The sequence below is a fragment of the Callorhinchus milii genome, unplaced genomic scaffold (assembly GCF_018977255.1).
Source record: "Callorhinchus milii isolate IMCB2004 unplaced genomic scaffold, IMCB_Cmil_1.0 Scaffold90, whole genome shotgun sequence".
NCBI classification, from domain to species: Eukaryota; Metazoa; Chordata; class Chondrichthyes; order Chimaeriformes; family Callorhinchidae; genus Callorhinchus; species Callorhinchus milii.
Window position 1 is genome coordinate 190,026 of NW_024704831.1, and position 15,051 is coordinate 205,076.

The following is a 15,051-nucleotide window of genomic DNA, read 5'->3' on the forward strand; positions in this document are numbered from 1 at the left end:
CGAGCCGCCGGGAATTGTGGGAGAATTGGTGACCCACGACGCGCCTGAACCGTCTACGGCAGAAGCCACCGAGAGGTGTCCGGTGCCGCGCGCTCAGCATCAGGCCCGGCGGCTCGCGGGCCCGTTTTTTTTATATATATATATTATTTTTTTAAATTATTATTCCGCTCATGACCTGCCGGTGCCGGTGGGTCCCGGCGCCGCCGGGCAGGCTGGGCTTGGGGTGGGGGCTTAGCTGTGATGGCGGCGCTCTGGCTGTTCGCGCTGCTCGGGCTCGCGGAGGCCATCTACGAGGATCAGGCCGGCAAGTTCGACTGGTGAGAGGGGGAGAGGGCGGGCGGGGGCCTGGGGCCTGGCTACAGCTGGCGATAGGAGGAAAGGCCGAGGCGGAGCGGCCTCTCTCCAGCGCGGCTCAGTGTCGCGGGCCGGGGCCCGGGGTGGGGGGGGCCCTGTGCCTGGGGGGGGGGCCCGGGGACCTGGGGGGGGGGCCCGGGACCTGAGGGGGGGTCTGGGGGTGGGGGGGGGGGCCCGGGGGCCCGGTGGCTCTGGGTTTTTAATAATAATCCCCGCGTTTGACGCCGCGCCTCGTCACGGCTTCCAGACCGTCTCGAAGCGCTTCACGTGGGACGTACTGTCAAAAGTGTAGTGACCGTGTGTTTCGTGGACCCTGTCAGCAGGGTCCCGCGGACAGTCGCGGATTGAGGGACCAGATTTTTTTGGGGGGGAGGTTACACCCCAAGAAAAGCGATCCACTGATCGACTAACAACCGGGTGGGTACCTTCTCGCTGCTCGGTAAACCGGGGGTGTGTGTGGGGAGTAAGGAAATTTGCCCAATATTTCGCTCTGCCCGGGAATCGAACCCAGGACCTCTCGCTTGCTCTAACCGCTGAGCTACAGGAACGAACACGGTGTCGACGGTGAAGCCTGACACTCGCACGTCTGGTGTCATACAGTGCGCGCGTGTGTGTGTGGAGGGGCCTGTGGGCAGGAAGATGGCACCAATGCTCTCACACATTTCATGCCGAGCTGTGTTGCCCACCAGGAAGCTCGCAGGGAGTTTGTGGTACATGCCCCCCCCCTGTGAGGCTTAAACCCGCACTTGTCGGATGTCAACCAACCAACTGGTGACTCTCCTCCGGGGGTGAGCATTGGGCCTGAGTTGGCTTCAAGTTGATGTGCAAGGTGAAACCCTTGGTGACATCATCCGCAGACATGGGGTAAATTACCACATGTGTGCGGATAATCTCTCTGCCTTCACCCTCAACTCCAGGACCACTGCTGTCCTGACCAACTGCCTGTCCAACATCAAGTCCTGGACGAGGGACAACTTTCTCCAGCTGAACGTCAGCAAGACCGAGGCACTCCTGATTGGCTCATGCTAGCGCCTCTGCACCTCGGGCGCTGGCAGCATCAACCTCCAAGGCTGCATCCTCAACCTCACTAAGCCAGTCAGGAACTTATGTGTCTTGTTTGACCCTGAACTGTCCTTTCTCCCCCACATCCGCGCCATGACCAACACTGCCTACCACCACCTCCACAACATTGCCAGACTCCACCACTGCCTCACCCCTCAGGCTTCCGAAACCTTCACCCACGCTCGATTATGGAAATTCCCTCCTCATCGGCCTTCCCAATTCTTTCTTTCGCTGCAGATCATCCAAAACTCTGCAGCTCGTATACTCTCACCCACCAGGCTCCATGACCCCGTCACTCCCACCCTCGCTCGACTCCACTGGCTCCCCATCCCTTAGAGGATCGAATTCAAGATCCTCGTCCTCACTTTCAAGGCCTCTTACTTCTCTGACCTGCTGACTCCCAACCAACCTGCCCGCTCCCTCCATTCATTGGGCTCCAGCCTGCTCCATGTCTCCCGCCCTACTATCGGTGGCCGAGCTTTCAGCCTCTCTGCACCCACATTCTGGAACTCCATCCCACAGTCCCTTCATCTTGTTTCCTCCCTTGCCTCCTTCAAGGCCGGTCTCAAGATCCTCCTCTTCAATGTTGTTGTTGTTTCGATCGTGACTTCGGTCACCCTCCCACCTCTCTGCCTTCCCTCACTCTTACCACACTACACCGCTCTTCCATGCTTGGGTCCTTACCCCTGACTGTCTAGCGCCTTGGGACATCCTCCCGACGTGAAGGACAATCTGTAAATGTAATTTTGTCGTCGTTGTTGTCTTGCCTACCGGGGAGAGTGTCCATTCAATTACAGACACAGGTGGCATAAATGGAACACTAATGCCGTGTCTCCCCCCACAAAATACACAGTCTCTACACTTGACAGTTTATTCTGTGATGCGCTTTGAGATGTCTCAAAAAAGTGATAAGGCGCTATATCAAATGCAAAGATTATTATCTCTGAGTCTCTGTCTGGTTTAGAGACTCTTAAATTATGGGTTTGACGCAGAATAAGGAGTGTTACTAAGGATCTGTTCTGACAATTGTCCAAGTGCTGTTGGCTTCAGTAGGTTGGTTTGATAAACTCGTCTGTTATTATCTGTTTTTAGGAGATGCCAATATGTTGGCAAACCGCAATTTGCGTACTTTGATGCCCCTACGCAAGCCTCTAAAAAGATTGTGGTTGCAACAGAGAACAACGTGATCGCATCGCTTAACACTAGAAATGGGAAAATCTGTGAGTCATCAGAATATGAGAACATTACTTTAAACTTTTCAGGCAGGTTTTAATCTGGAACCGATCTGCTCATTCCAATGTTCTGTGCCTCAAATTCCAGTATGGCGTCAGGTGGACAAAGCAGGTGTTGAGGGGGCCGTGGATCTGATGTTACTCCATGGACAGGGTGAGTGACTCAAAATGTTTTAAACTGATGTGTGCTGTGAGCTTGTAAGGCATAACGGCCAGCTAAGTCTCTGTAGTACTGATGGTGACCAAAGGTTTAGTGCTTGTGCTTTGGGTGCTGTGTGAACTGTCTTCTCTTGATTACTATGCCAGCTGAGGACTTCTTGTTGCACACGTGGCTGCAGCCTGTGTAAATCCCAGGAGAAATCCACTGCTGTAAAAATTTCAGGTTCGTTCTGAACCTGAAAATTCAGCTCATCAATAGAACGGAGTTCTGGCTGCTAAGTTCCTGATCGATGAAGATTCCCGTCCTTAACAGATATTTGGCTGATGTATTATTGTCTCCTCTCCTGGTGTTGCTGGACTGATTGAAGAGTCACATTGATAGTGTGGACAGAGGGTGGAGAGGTGGGAAACTAAAGGGAGAGTAAGCAGCAGAGGGATAAGGATCTCACTCCCATGGGAATTGGTGAATTGATATTGTATGATATTGTGGTGCCAATGATTCATTTTATAGCATAAATTGTATTAAAAATTTATCATTCCTTGCTATTTCTATTTCCTTTCCACAGACGCGCTAACGGTGTCGGGGGGAGGAAGGATGCTGCGCTCCTGGGATACGAACATTGGGGGATTGAACTGGGAGTTTCTGCTGGAACCTGGCAGGTCAGGACCATGTATTTGTAGCCTTCACTGGCAGTTTATTGTCCTCCAAGCTCTCCTGTCATTTTGTTAAAATTTTGTTTCGGTCAATTATTTCCCTTCTCCATCCTTCCTGAAGGCGTTTGACTCACTTTTCTTTCCCATGAGGTCTGGTCTGGTTACATTATAAAAAGACAGTTTTCTGAGACTGAGTTGTAGCCTGAAATCTAATTGAGAGCTTCAAGTGGTTTGTATGTTGAATGACTGGTCCTGGGAGTAAGATCTAGGCTGAAATATATGTGAGTGATTTAGATGTTGAATAAATGAGTAATTTACAGGGAATTAGGCATTGTTTCCTTGTCTCACTCAAATTACGTTTTGTTTTAGTTTTCAGACGGGCTGTTTGGTCGTCTCTGCAGAAGGAGTAAGATTTATCGCAATCGTCAAGAAAGAGTCCATTTCGCTCCATTATCTCTCAAACGGACATCAGAAATGGACGGAGGCTCTACCGGACAGGTGAACGCTGCTGGGTATATTGCCATATGGCGCAGAGGTTTGCACAGCTAACTGTAGGAATGTCTTTGCTAGGCTCAGTGGTTTCTGGATGTGACCCATTTCTTGTTGCCGTTCTGGGAAGCACAGCTATTGCCTCACTTTCAAAGTCCTCTACGGTCTTGCTCCCCCCTACCTCTACGACCTCCTAACCCCCTAACATCCTGTTCGCTCCCTCCGCTCAGCGGGCTCCGTCCTGCTTCACACCCTCCGCCACTTTCAATACCCGTCTCAAGCACCTCTTCTTTGACCGTGCTTTCGATCTCCCTGCTCCCCCCCCCCCCCCGTCCTCCACCCTCTCCCCAGCTCGGGTCCGTAAGTCTGTGTGTCCAGCGCCTTGGGATGTTCTCCCGACGTGAAAAGTGCTTTACACATTTTGTTGTTGTTACTTAAACTGAGGACCTGAGACTGACTGTGCAGTGTGTGCTTCAGCAGTAACAGTAGCAATTGTCTGTTCTTTCATCGCTCTTCGGGGACATAACTCCTTTGAAATTTGGCACTTGATCTGTGGGTGTAAGCAGTTTAACTGATGGTGTGTATGTTTGGCTGTGTGTCTGTCTCTCTGTAGTGAGGGTATCCATTATGAGTTGGTGTATTCAGGAGGAGATGATGCTGTGCATCTGGTAGGAGTGGTTTCTCGTTCTCAACTCCACATCACTACGTATGATGTCGCTGATGGCAAGGTCGTCCGTCAGGTGAGGACAGGAGGTGGCGATGTAGGTACGCTATGATGGGAGTCCTGTAGGTCAGTGGTTAGAGCACTCACCTCGCAAGCGAATGGACCTGGGTTTGATTCCCGGCCAGGGCGAAACGTTGGCCAAGTTTCCATCCTCCTCTGTTTATCTAACAGTAAGTAGGAAACCGGGGGAAATAATCCCTTCGAAACAAAAATAAATTTAAAAAATAATAATAATTAAGTAACTCAATCAGTGACTTTTTGTGGGACACGCTATGCACAATTGACTGCCATGTTTCACCCACAAAATATACAGTCCATTTAAAGTATAATAAAAATAATCCTTGAATTTGATATAGTGCTTTATCACATCTTTGAGATGTCCCAAAAGTGCTTCACAGAATATACTGTAAAGTCAATTGACTGAATATTCTGTGAAGCACTTTGAGACGTCTCAATGACATGATAAGGCGTTGTATTAAATGCAAGGATGATTATGATCAATATTTGACACTAAGAGGAACCAGAGTCTCAGTGTCAACAGTTTCCGCTCTATTCTGTTAATTTGCTTCTCTGCTGCTTCTGGGATGTCTTTCCGACGTGAAGGGGGCTATACAAGTCTAACTTGTTGTTGTTGTTGCTGATTTCTTCTGAAGATTTCCTTCGAAACCTCCTGGATCCAGCACCTGAAGGACCTTTGTGGGGTTATTGGGGAAGGAATCCTGGCTTGTGTGGACTCGGAATCCCACTCCCTTCATCTCCTGCCTCTGCAATCAGACCAGGAGCCTGTGCAGATTGCACTGCAGGTAGTTTGGAGTTTACAGAAATCAAAGATATAAATCTAGACAATCGAGTGGAGTCAAATGTAAGTTGTTGACTATTTTACTTTCTCTTTATTCCTGGTCTGTAGTCTCTGGATCTGAAGCTGGATGAAGGGTTTAAGGGAAAGATTGTCACCACACAGCCATCACCAATGGGGGCTGCTGGAGCTCAGTTCTTCCTGCATTTATCAGACACCAACGGTGTGCTGCTGCAGCTCCGCCACATGGCCCTCAGCTCTCTGCGCAAGTTTGTCCAGGTTAGTCACCGCTCTGTTCAGTGCTCGGGTGCCACAGACAGGTATCTCGCGTATCCTGCTTTCCGCCCTCCCACACACACAAACCCCCCCGTCCCCCACATACAACCACTCCACCCACACAAACCCTCCCCCCACACAACCCCTCCTGACCCCACCAACGCTCCCCACCCACACGCCCTCCGCCCACCCACACAGATATGAAGCACGATAGATGTTATACACAGCATTGAATTACCGATCACTGGCTGACTCTTAACCCTTGCTTTCAGGACTTACCAGCTGTTACTAGATATACTGCATTAATTCAGTGTTTGGGGGAATTAATTATCAGCGTCCCTCCCACCGGCCCGCCTGGGATCGGTTAGCTCAGTTCCCATAAGCTGGGATTCACTGGGTGACTTCACTTTCTGTGTGGTTCAGTTTCAGACACCAGGGAAATGGCTTTACTGACAGCTGTTTAGGGGAAGTGTTGCTCCTGTAGAGCCTTTGTAGCTGTAGTGTGTTGTGAGGGGTTAATCCTTCTATCTCTTGCAGGCTTCACTGATGTCTTTCGCTACGACTGGTGATAAAACAGTGGCGGCTGTGATGACAGCTAAGAACAGAACGGTGAGGCCCAAAGAGGGAAGTGTTCTGTAGAACAAACTTTTCCACATATTTCGCTTCGCCCATCAAATATACAGTCACTACAGTATATTACAGTATATCCCTTGAAGCACTTTGAGAAGTCTTGACGATGTGATAAGACGCTATATCAAATGCAAGGATTATTATTATATTCTTAGACTGATGAGAGCAGCAGTGGCACTGAGGGAGAAATTAGCACATGTTCTAATAGTTGATTGGAATTACGACCCTAAACATAGGGTCATAAGCAACTCAATTTCAAATCAATATGTGTGTCGCTAGTGTGTGTGTGTGTGTGTGTTGCTGGCACATGTGTGTTATTGTATGTGTTGCTGACACAGACATGTTCTCACAGGCTCCCTTCAGAGCAGCTATCTGATACTATGCTGCTTCCAGGATAAACTCACACAGAGCCAGAGAGGACAGTGGCTGATTTGGGTTATGTTTTGTTTCTGTTCAACAGGCTTTCAGCATTAACCTGTACTCAGCAGAGAATGGCCGATGGTTACTGGATACGGCCATGGACTTTTCCCTGAACCCACATGTTGGCAGCCCTGAGCAGGTGAGGGGGAAATGGGAGGGGCTCTGATTCGCAAATTATACCCCCCCACAAGGTGTAGAGAACTCCACACCCACCCAACCCCCACCCCCCTCAACAGTGTAATGGGGTAGGGTGGCTGAACTCCTTCTGGATTACCTGCATCTCCAGTCCTGGGAAATCTGATCCAACTCAAATTGATGCAGAGAAATTGTGTCTTCTGAAAGGAGGATTGCTTTGCGGCCAGTGGGAGCAAACTCGGGTGTGTAAAATCCCCCGTTACTGCTCTCACTCACTCTGTGTGTGTTCGCTCTCTCTCAGCTCTACATTCAACCATTTCTGAAGAAAGATGATTCTGTGGGATACCGGGCTCTGCTCCAGACCATCGACCACACCCTTACCTACATTCAACAGCCAGGTGTGTGGAAGGCAGGACATAGGCTGGATGTGACAGGCTCACACAGTGAGGCATTCCATCCCCATGCACCCCGGTCCAGGATTTGTTTGCCATATGTGGAGAGCTTAGTAGTTAGAGCACTCGCTTTGCAAGCAAGTGGACCTGGGTTTGATTACCAGGCAGGGCGAAACTTAGACAAGTTTCCTTACTCCCCACGCCTCTGTTTACCTAACAGTAAATAGAAAGTAGAAGTTAGTCAATTGGTGGATTGCTTTTCTGGGGGTAATAAAAATGAATCATAAGAATTTGGTCACTCAATCCACGACTATGTGTGAAACACTGTTGTGTGCAATTGGTTGCCGTGTTTTGCGAATAAAACAGTCACTACACTTTACAGTATATTCTGTGAAACACTTTGAAACATCTTGAAGACGCGATAAGGCGCGATATCAAATACAAGGATTGTTATTATGATATCAAATGCAAGCATTCTTATCATTATGTGTTCCTGACGTGTGTGCAGAGCCACACTGGAATGTTTAGAGAGTTGAGGATTCTCTGCTCTGTGTAGGTCGCATTGTCTGGACACGGGAAGAGGCGTTGGCAGAAGTTGTTACGATGGAGATGGTGGATCTGCCTCTGACGGGAACGCAGGCCGAGCTGGAGGGCGAGTTTGGCAAGAAAGCAGGTAGTGTGTGACCCTGGAAAAAAAGACCACTCACTTTAGGAAACTCAATTTCCTCTCTCCATGGATGCTGCCTGACCTGCTGAGTATTCCCAGCGACTTCTGTTTTTATTATTGAATATTTAGGAGTTTGTTTGTTTGAATCTGATGAGACTTTTCTGCAGGTGCTTCTCCACAGACAGAGAGCAAGAGGGAGGCTTTGTTCCAGAGAACCAAACCACTTGTACATCATCAGGTGTCACAATGTCCCCTCCCTCTCGACTCCCCCCAACAATTTATCTTCAAAGGGTGCCTAAAAAGCTACCTATTTGACTGTGCCGATAATCCCCTGCCCCCCTCCTGGCTCAGTATCCAGCATTGAGTATAGATCTGTGAGATGTCACTGTGTATCAAAGATGCTGTGTTGAATGTGTAGCCAATTCTCATGGTCCTGTGTGCTCTGTGGTTGAGACGCAGCTTTTAACATGATCTTTTTTCTTTCTGCTGCTGTGGAACCAGCCACACAAGGTAATGGGCTTTCATTGCGCAGATTTCTGTGTCGTTTCTGGGAGGTAACTTGTGTGGCAATGAGAGCTGAAGTGCCTTTCCAGCTCCTTGAGTGTTCAGGGAATTTTTAGTTGCGATGCCGCTCTATAAGTGCTCATTCTTGCCATTGGCTTTCGATGGGGGGGGTGGAGAAACAACAACAAATTGCATTTATATAGTGCCTTTCACTTCGGGAGACGTCCCAAGGCGCTGGACAGTGAAGGATATTGCACACCCAACCGGAGTCTGCACCCTGCAATTTTAATGCAGGTGACCAACTGGTTTATACTTACCGCTCTATGATCTGTCACACATGATTCTATTCTGTCTCTGTTTCCCTGTGTCATTTTTCTCGCTCTGTCTGTTCTCGCTCTCTCTGGACTGTTTCTCCTGCTTGACCACTGGTTGCTTTGCCTGGCAGATGGCCCAATGGGAATGTTTATGAAGCGGATTTCGTCCCAGCTGGTTCTGCTGCAGGCCTGGTGCTATCAGCTGCTGAAGATGTTCTATGATGCGCGGAAACCTCGCAGCCAATCAAAGAACGAAATCACCATTGAGAACCTGGCTCGAGATGAGTTTAACCTGCAGAAGATGATGGTGATGGTGACGGCATGTGGGAAGGTACGGGGAGGGAGGTGTGACCCTGACCCTCAGTTACTGGATGCTGTGTCCAGCTATTTCTACCTTTGTTTCTTGTCTTTGTGGAGTTTTGCAGCTCAGTGGTTAGGGCGCTCACCTCACAAGCGAGAGGACCTGGGTTCGATTCCCAGCAGGGCGAAATGTTAGGCAAATTTCCTTACTCCATACGCCTCTGTTTACCTAGCAGTCAGTAGGAACCCGGTTGTTAGTCGATTGGTGGATTGCTTTTCCAGGGGTAATAACCCCTTCAAAAAATAAATAAATAGTTTGGTCACACAATCCACGACTGTTTGTGGGACACTACTGTGCACAATTGGCTGCGGCATTTCATGGACTAAATATACGTTCAGTTCACTTGACAGTATATTCTGTGAAGCTCTTTGAGACATTTCGAAGACGTGATAATACGCTATATCAAATGCAAGGATTATTATAATTTTCCAGCTCTTTGGGATTGACAGCAGCTCAGGGACCATCCTATGGAAGCATTACTTGGAGAACGTGAAGCCCGGATCCTCCTTCAAACTGGCTGTCCAGCGAACGACAGCTCACTTCCCTCACCCCCCCCAGTGCACGCTGATCATCAAAGACAAGGTTAGTGTCGCTGAGCTGGAGCTAAAGGATTCACTTCTACTTTTCACTCCGACCCCGATTTGTGGTTGGTCTGTCCTCCTCGCGGCCCAGGGCAGTGACCAGAGGCGGTAGTGACTGAGAACATCACCTCGGGCAGGGTTAACGTGTAATTGTGTTCTCTGCTGCTGAGTTTCAATCAGATTCCTGTCCACCCAGTCCTTGCTTCCTTGCTCCACATCCACAAGCTTTGGGTAGCATTCAGGACTTGGGACCCTGGCTGACTTATCTTTCCCCTCGCCACCCCTCCTCCAGCCTGGGGTGAGATTGAGACGTTCTCCTGAAATGAAACTACACATGTAGTTTGTTGTTCTTGAGATTGTCATCTCTGCTCAGAGTAGGTATCGAACTCGAGACTATTGGGGTGTTTTAAAAATCAATTAACCCTTTGACTCCCAACTTTTGCTTTCACCAGGAAACTGGATTGAGTTCTCTCCATGTCTTTAACCCAATCTTTGGCAAGCGAAGTTATGTAACCCCCCCAGCGCTGGACCGGCCCATCCTTCAGTCCCTGCTGCTGCCTATCGTGGACCAAGATTACGCCAAAGTGCTGCTGCTGATTGACGCTGAACACAAGGTAATTTACCTCCTTGATCAAACGTGTATTTGCCTGATGCTTGCTTCACCTGTAGGTGTCCAGTAGCTCAGTGGTTAGAGCACTCGCCTCCTAAGCGAGAGGACCTGGGTTCGATTCCCTGGCAGGGCAAAACATTGGGCAAGTTTCCTTACTCCACACGCCTCTGTTTACCTAGCAGTAAATAAGAACCCAGTTGCTAGTTGATTGGCGGATTGCTTTCCGTAGGTAATGATCCCTTCACAAAAATAACAACAATAATTTGTCACTCAATCCACAACTGTTTGTGGGACGCTGCTGTGCGTAATTGGCTGCCGCGTTTCACCCTAAAAATACAGTCAATTCACTTTACAGTATATTCTGTGAAGCACTTTGAGATGTCTCAACGGCGTGATAAGGCGCTTTATCAAATGCAACGATTATGATTATTATGTTTGTTTCTGACTGGCAACAGCGTTGCTGCAACTGAGCCTTGTTTTCCCTCTTCCCAGGTGACAGCCTTTCCCTCCAGTAGGAATATCCTGCAGCAGCTCCAGACCTCTGCCTCTGTTATTTACTTCTATCTGGTCGACCCGGTGCAGGGCAAACTAAACGGCTTCCACCTGCGCGAGGTAACTTGTCTGGTTTAAATCATTGACCTGTGTTCGTGGGGGTCAGTACTGTTCTGCCTGTTCTGTTAGTCAGGGTGTCAGTTGGGATATCACTTGTGACATTTGTTTCCTGCAGGACTTTGGAACCGAGGAGATTTGGGAGGTGGCGATTCCGACAGAGACTCAGAGAATAGTGACTGTCAAAGGGAAACGCTCCAACGAACATGTGCACTCACAGGGCCGTGTCATGGGGGATCGCAGTGTCCTGTACAAGGTACAGCGGGGAGCGGGTGGGTGGGAGGGGAGCGGGGGTTGGCAAGTGTGTATGTGTTGGGGTATGATATAAGGGATTACAGAGGTGAAATATAACTGGATTTAACCTTGTGATTGATGGCTGATCTTCACTGGTTTACCAGCTCTCGGTGGCCAGCTTCTGTGTCGTTTCTCATGGCTGACTCTGCTCTCTGTAGTATCTGAACCCCAATCTGCTGGCAGTCATCACAGAGAGCACCGACACGCACCAGGAACGAGCCTTCATCTGCATCTACCTCATTGATGGCCGTGACCGGGCGCATCATCCACCAGTCTGTGCAGCGCAAAGCAAGAGGTCCTGTGTACGTGGTGCACTCCGAGAATTGGCTGGTGGTAAGATTGAGGGGGTTGGGGGGTCCCAGGGCAAAGTGGGGGAGAAAGTTGGCGGAGGAGGGGGGTGGGTTGTGTTCGGCAGGGTCTGAATTCAGAGTATAATGGCTCACTTTCTGAGTCACGATCGTACTTCTATCACAATGCCTTATTGATGCTGAGCAGCTTTGGGGGATTATTAATGTCACTCACCCAGATGTCCCAACCCTCTGATTCGTCTCTGCCAGGATAAGACTGAAGAAACACTTGCGATTGACGCATTATCCACTTTGTAGCAATTTTCCCCATGAACTGATCACCCTTTCCACAGGCCTGAGGAACCCAATAACTGAACAGTGTTTCCCAGCGGTGCAAGTGGATGCGTATAAATGCCAGGGAGTTGGAGAGACAGATAGAATCATAGAATATTACAGCACAGAAGGAGGCCATTCAGCCCAACATGCCTGTGCCAGCTTTTTGCAGAGCTACCCAATCAGTCCCACTCCCTCGCTCTTTCCACATACCCCTGCAATTTTTTCCTTCTCAAGTACCTTCAAGATTCTCTGTTATTTAACCCTAACTGTTCCATTCTGTGCTGACAGTACCAGTACTGGAATACCAAGTCCCGAAGGAACGAGATGACAGTGTTGGAACTGTACGAGGGGACCGAGCAGTACAACAGCACAGCCTTCAGCTCACTGGACCGGCCACTCTCCCCCATCATCTTCCAGCAATCTTACATCTTCCCCTCGGCCATCAACCTGGTGGAGGCCACTATCACAGAGAAAGGGATCACCAGCCGCCACCTGTTGAGTAGGTGACAGACTGATGGGACCCAGACCGAGGGAGGGGCCAGGGGGTGTGAAGGGAGGGGCTGTTTGGGAGTGGGGAGCCAGGGGTGTGTGGATGGAGGGGCTGGGTGGGAGAGAGGGGCCCTGTCTCTGTCTGTCCATGTGTCTCTCTCTCTCAGTCTCTCTCATTTTTTGCCTTCTCCCTGCAGTTGGGCTTCACTCTGGAGGAATCCTCTCCTTACCTAAAGCGTTTCTGGATCCTCGACGTCCAGAGGTTCCTTCTGAGCAAAGCCGGTGAGTTAAGAAATAAGACAGGGCTGTGGGTAGAGGCCTGAGGCTGAGGTGATGTTTAAGTGATTGTAGAACAAGATTACAGCAAATGCATGCTCGTGTTTCGCGTTGACATAGTTGTGAAACCTCTTTGAGAAATCTAGGAGCAGTTTTCCATAGTCCCATATGTTGTAACTTTTTCAGGGAGGAGAATCTAATTCCGTATGCTCCTGAACTGCCCATCCGATCGGAATGGTTCATCAACTACAATCAGTCTGTGTCACGAGTGAGGGGGATTCACACGGCACCCTCCGGCCTGGAGTCCACCTGCCTGGTTAGTATGGAACCAAATTCTCATAGCCAATCGCAGATGCCAACACCCATGGCTGCTGTAGCCCCATAGTAGTTAATGCACAATCTGATCTGTCTGAGGGAGGAAGGAGAGGGGGATCTCTGAATGACTGGTATCATAACGAAAAGCAAGTTTATCATAATATCCCTGGTTAATGCTCTGTTGCTGCTGCACATTTGATTAATGATTAGTAAACCTGGTTATGAGGTGTTCATCCAAGTGCTTTTTAATTGGGATTCACTGAATCAGCAAGCGGGTTGTTTATGCTCTCTATTGCCTCCCAGAGGCTCAGCAACAAGGAACCACTTTCTTCACTGGGTGGGGGTTTACAGCTGATCCTGGAAGCTGGGTGAAGAGTTGTCTGACCTGCATCTGGTGGCGAGGTGAACCGTGTGATCTGGTCAAGATGCGACAGTAGAAAATAACTCCAGAATAAGAATAAATTAAAAATAGTCACGGGAAAAGAAGGTGTGTGAATACTTTGGATGTGACCTGGATGCATTACCCCCAGCCTGATTTGAATCTCTCATGAATTCCTACCCTGGATGCTAGCGGCAGTTACCAAGCTGTTAGTTTCTATCCAGGTTTCAGAGTTTTACAGGAGGCGAGTTTCTGGCTGACACAATAACAAGTGAATGTTTGTTCCAGGTTGTCGCTTATGGTCTCGACATCTTCCAGACTCGTGTTTATCCCTCGAAGCAGTTTGATGTTCTGAAAGACGACTATGACTATGTGTTGATCAGCAGTGTTCTCTTCGGTCTGGTCTTTACCACCATGATCACCAAGCGGCTCGCCCAGGTTAAGCTCCTGAACAGGGCCTGGCGATAGCAGCTACTGGGACATGAAAGGGGGGAAGGGGAAAAAGAAACATTGTCCCATGGATTGAATGCGAAGATGGAGATGCAAAGGTTTTGGGGGACAAGCCAAGTAGCGAGACTGGAGTGTCAGCGCCGGGGCTCATTTGTTTTCTGCGGGTATTTATTTTGAAGACTGTCATGACTAGAAAGTGGACATTTTGATTAAATAAAATTGGCTTCAGGATTTTCACTGCAATCAGCAGTGGTCCCTCACACACATTGTTCAGAGCAAACACTTTTGTTTCTTTTTTTGGTTAGAAAGTTATTTTCCCATTTGAAATTGTAATGACGGATGTAGATAGAGCCACCCTTATGATTGACAGGAGGCCAAGTGGCTGCTAATGTGTTTAGCCTGGAAGCGGCGACTGCAAACTGGAGCCTTGCCTTTTAAATTGTAATTTTACTCCTAAAGTCTGTATCTGTCTTACCTGGGAATCCTACATCCAGGCATCCTGTTGCAGAGGATTCTTGTACCGAGACTTGCTTATGTGCGACACACCTGGGTTCAATTCCAGGCAGAGGGCGAAACCTTGGGCAAGTTTCCTTACTCCACACAGAGCCTAATAATAATCCCTCCAAAACAAAAACAATAATAAATTGGTCACTCAATCCACGACTGTTTGTGGGACATTGCTGTGCGCAATTGGCTGCCGCGTTTTGCCCACAAACATATGGTCAATTCACTTTACAGTCTATTCTGTGAAGCGCTTTGAGACGTTGAGAAGACGTGAAAAGCGCTGTATCAAATGCAAGGATTAATATATTATTATAAGTACTACAACTTGTGCCACTGATTGTGAAGTGAGCGTCTGGTCCTCTGCAATACCAGGTTACCTGGTCTGGGCTCGGCAGCCTCCTGAATTCCTAACTACAGCGGTTTCCATTCCAATAGCCAATGGGCTTTTACTTGTGTTCTTCTGCTGTCCTTCGCTGACCGTGTTTGTTACGATCGAAACTGATTGTGGACATAAAGCTGATTGTTCAATTTGCAGTTCTGAACAACCTTGTTTACGAGTTAATTTCACAGGTCACTGTGAGGTTTGTTCCTTTGTGGACACTTAAATCTACCCCAAATTTTAAATACAAAGCGAGTTCTAATAAATTTGTGAGAAAAGGGATGGTTAAGTTTTTTTTAGTTCCTGATTAATATGTTACTTAATTGCTGGAGAAATATATTTGGGATTTAGACTTTTATTTTAATGTGCAACT

General features: G+C 48.6%; 1 protein-coding gene and 1 non-coding gene across 2 annotated transcripts; both read left to right on the forward strand.

Annotated features, from left to right (window-relative positions):
• Nucleotides 1-180: 180 nt before the first annotated feature.
• On the forward strand, nucleotides 181-14,389 carry LOC103181389 (ER membrane protein complex subunit 1; the record flags this gene model as incomplete). Its single annotated transcript, XM_042345758.1, is given in 23 exon segments — nucleotides 181-317; nucleotides 2,509-2,636; nucleotides 2,737-2,802; nucleotides 3,374-3,467; nucleotides 3,831-3,959; nucleotides 4,564-4,690; nucleotides 5,328-5,477; nucleotides 5,582-5,749; nucleotides 6,284-6,355; nucleotides 6,837-6,935; nucleotides 7,233-7,329; nucleotides 7,880-7,996; nucleotides 8,940-9,139; nucleotides 9,602-9,751; nucleotides 10,203-10,364; nucleotides 10,853-10,972; nucleotides 11,088-11,225; nucleotides 11,422-11,511; nucleotides 11,513-11,596; nucleotides 12,175-12,385; nucleotides 12,573-12,657; nucleotides 12,838-12,967; nucleotides 13,634-14,389. Coding segments are annotated over 23 exon segments (2,934 nt in total), but the record flags the coding sequence as incomplete, so codon positions are not given.
• Nucleotides 10,421-10,494, forward strand: trnar-ccu. The gene has a single exon. It is a non-coding gene; the product is annotated as a tRNA-Arg (tRNA).
• Nucleotides 14,390-15,051: the final 662 nt, after the last annotated feature.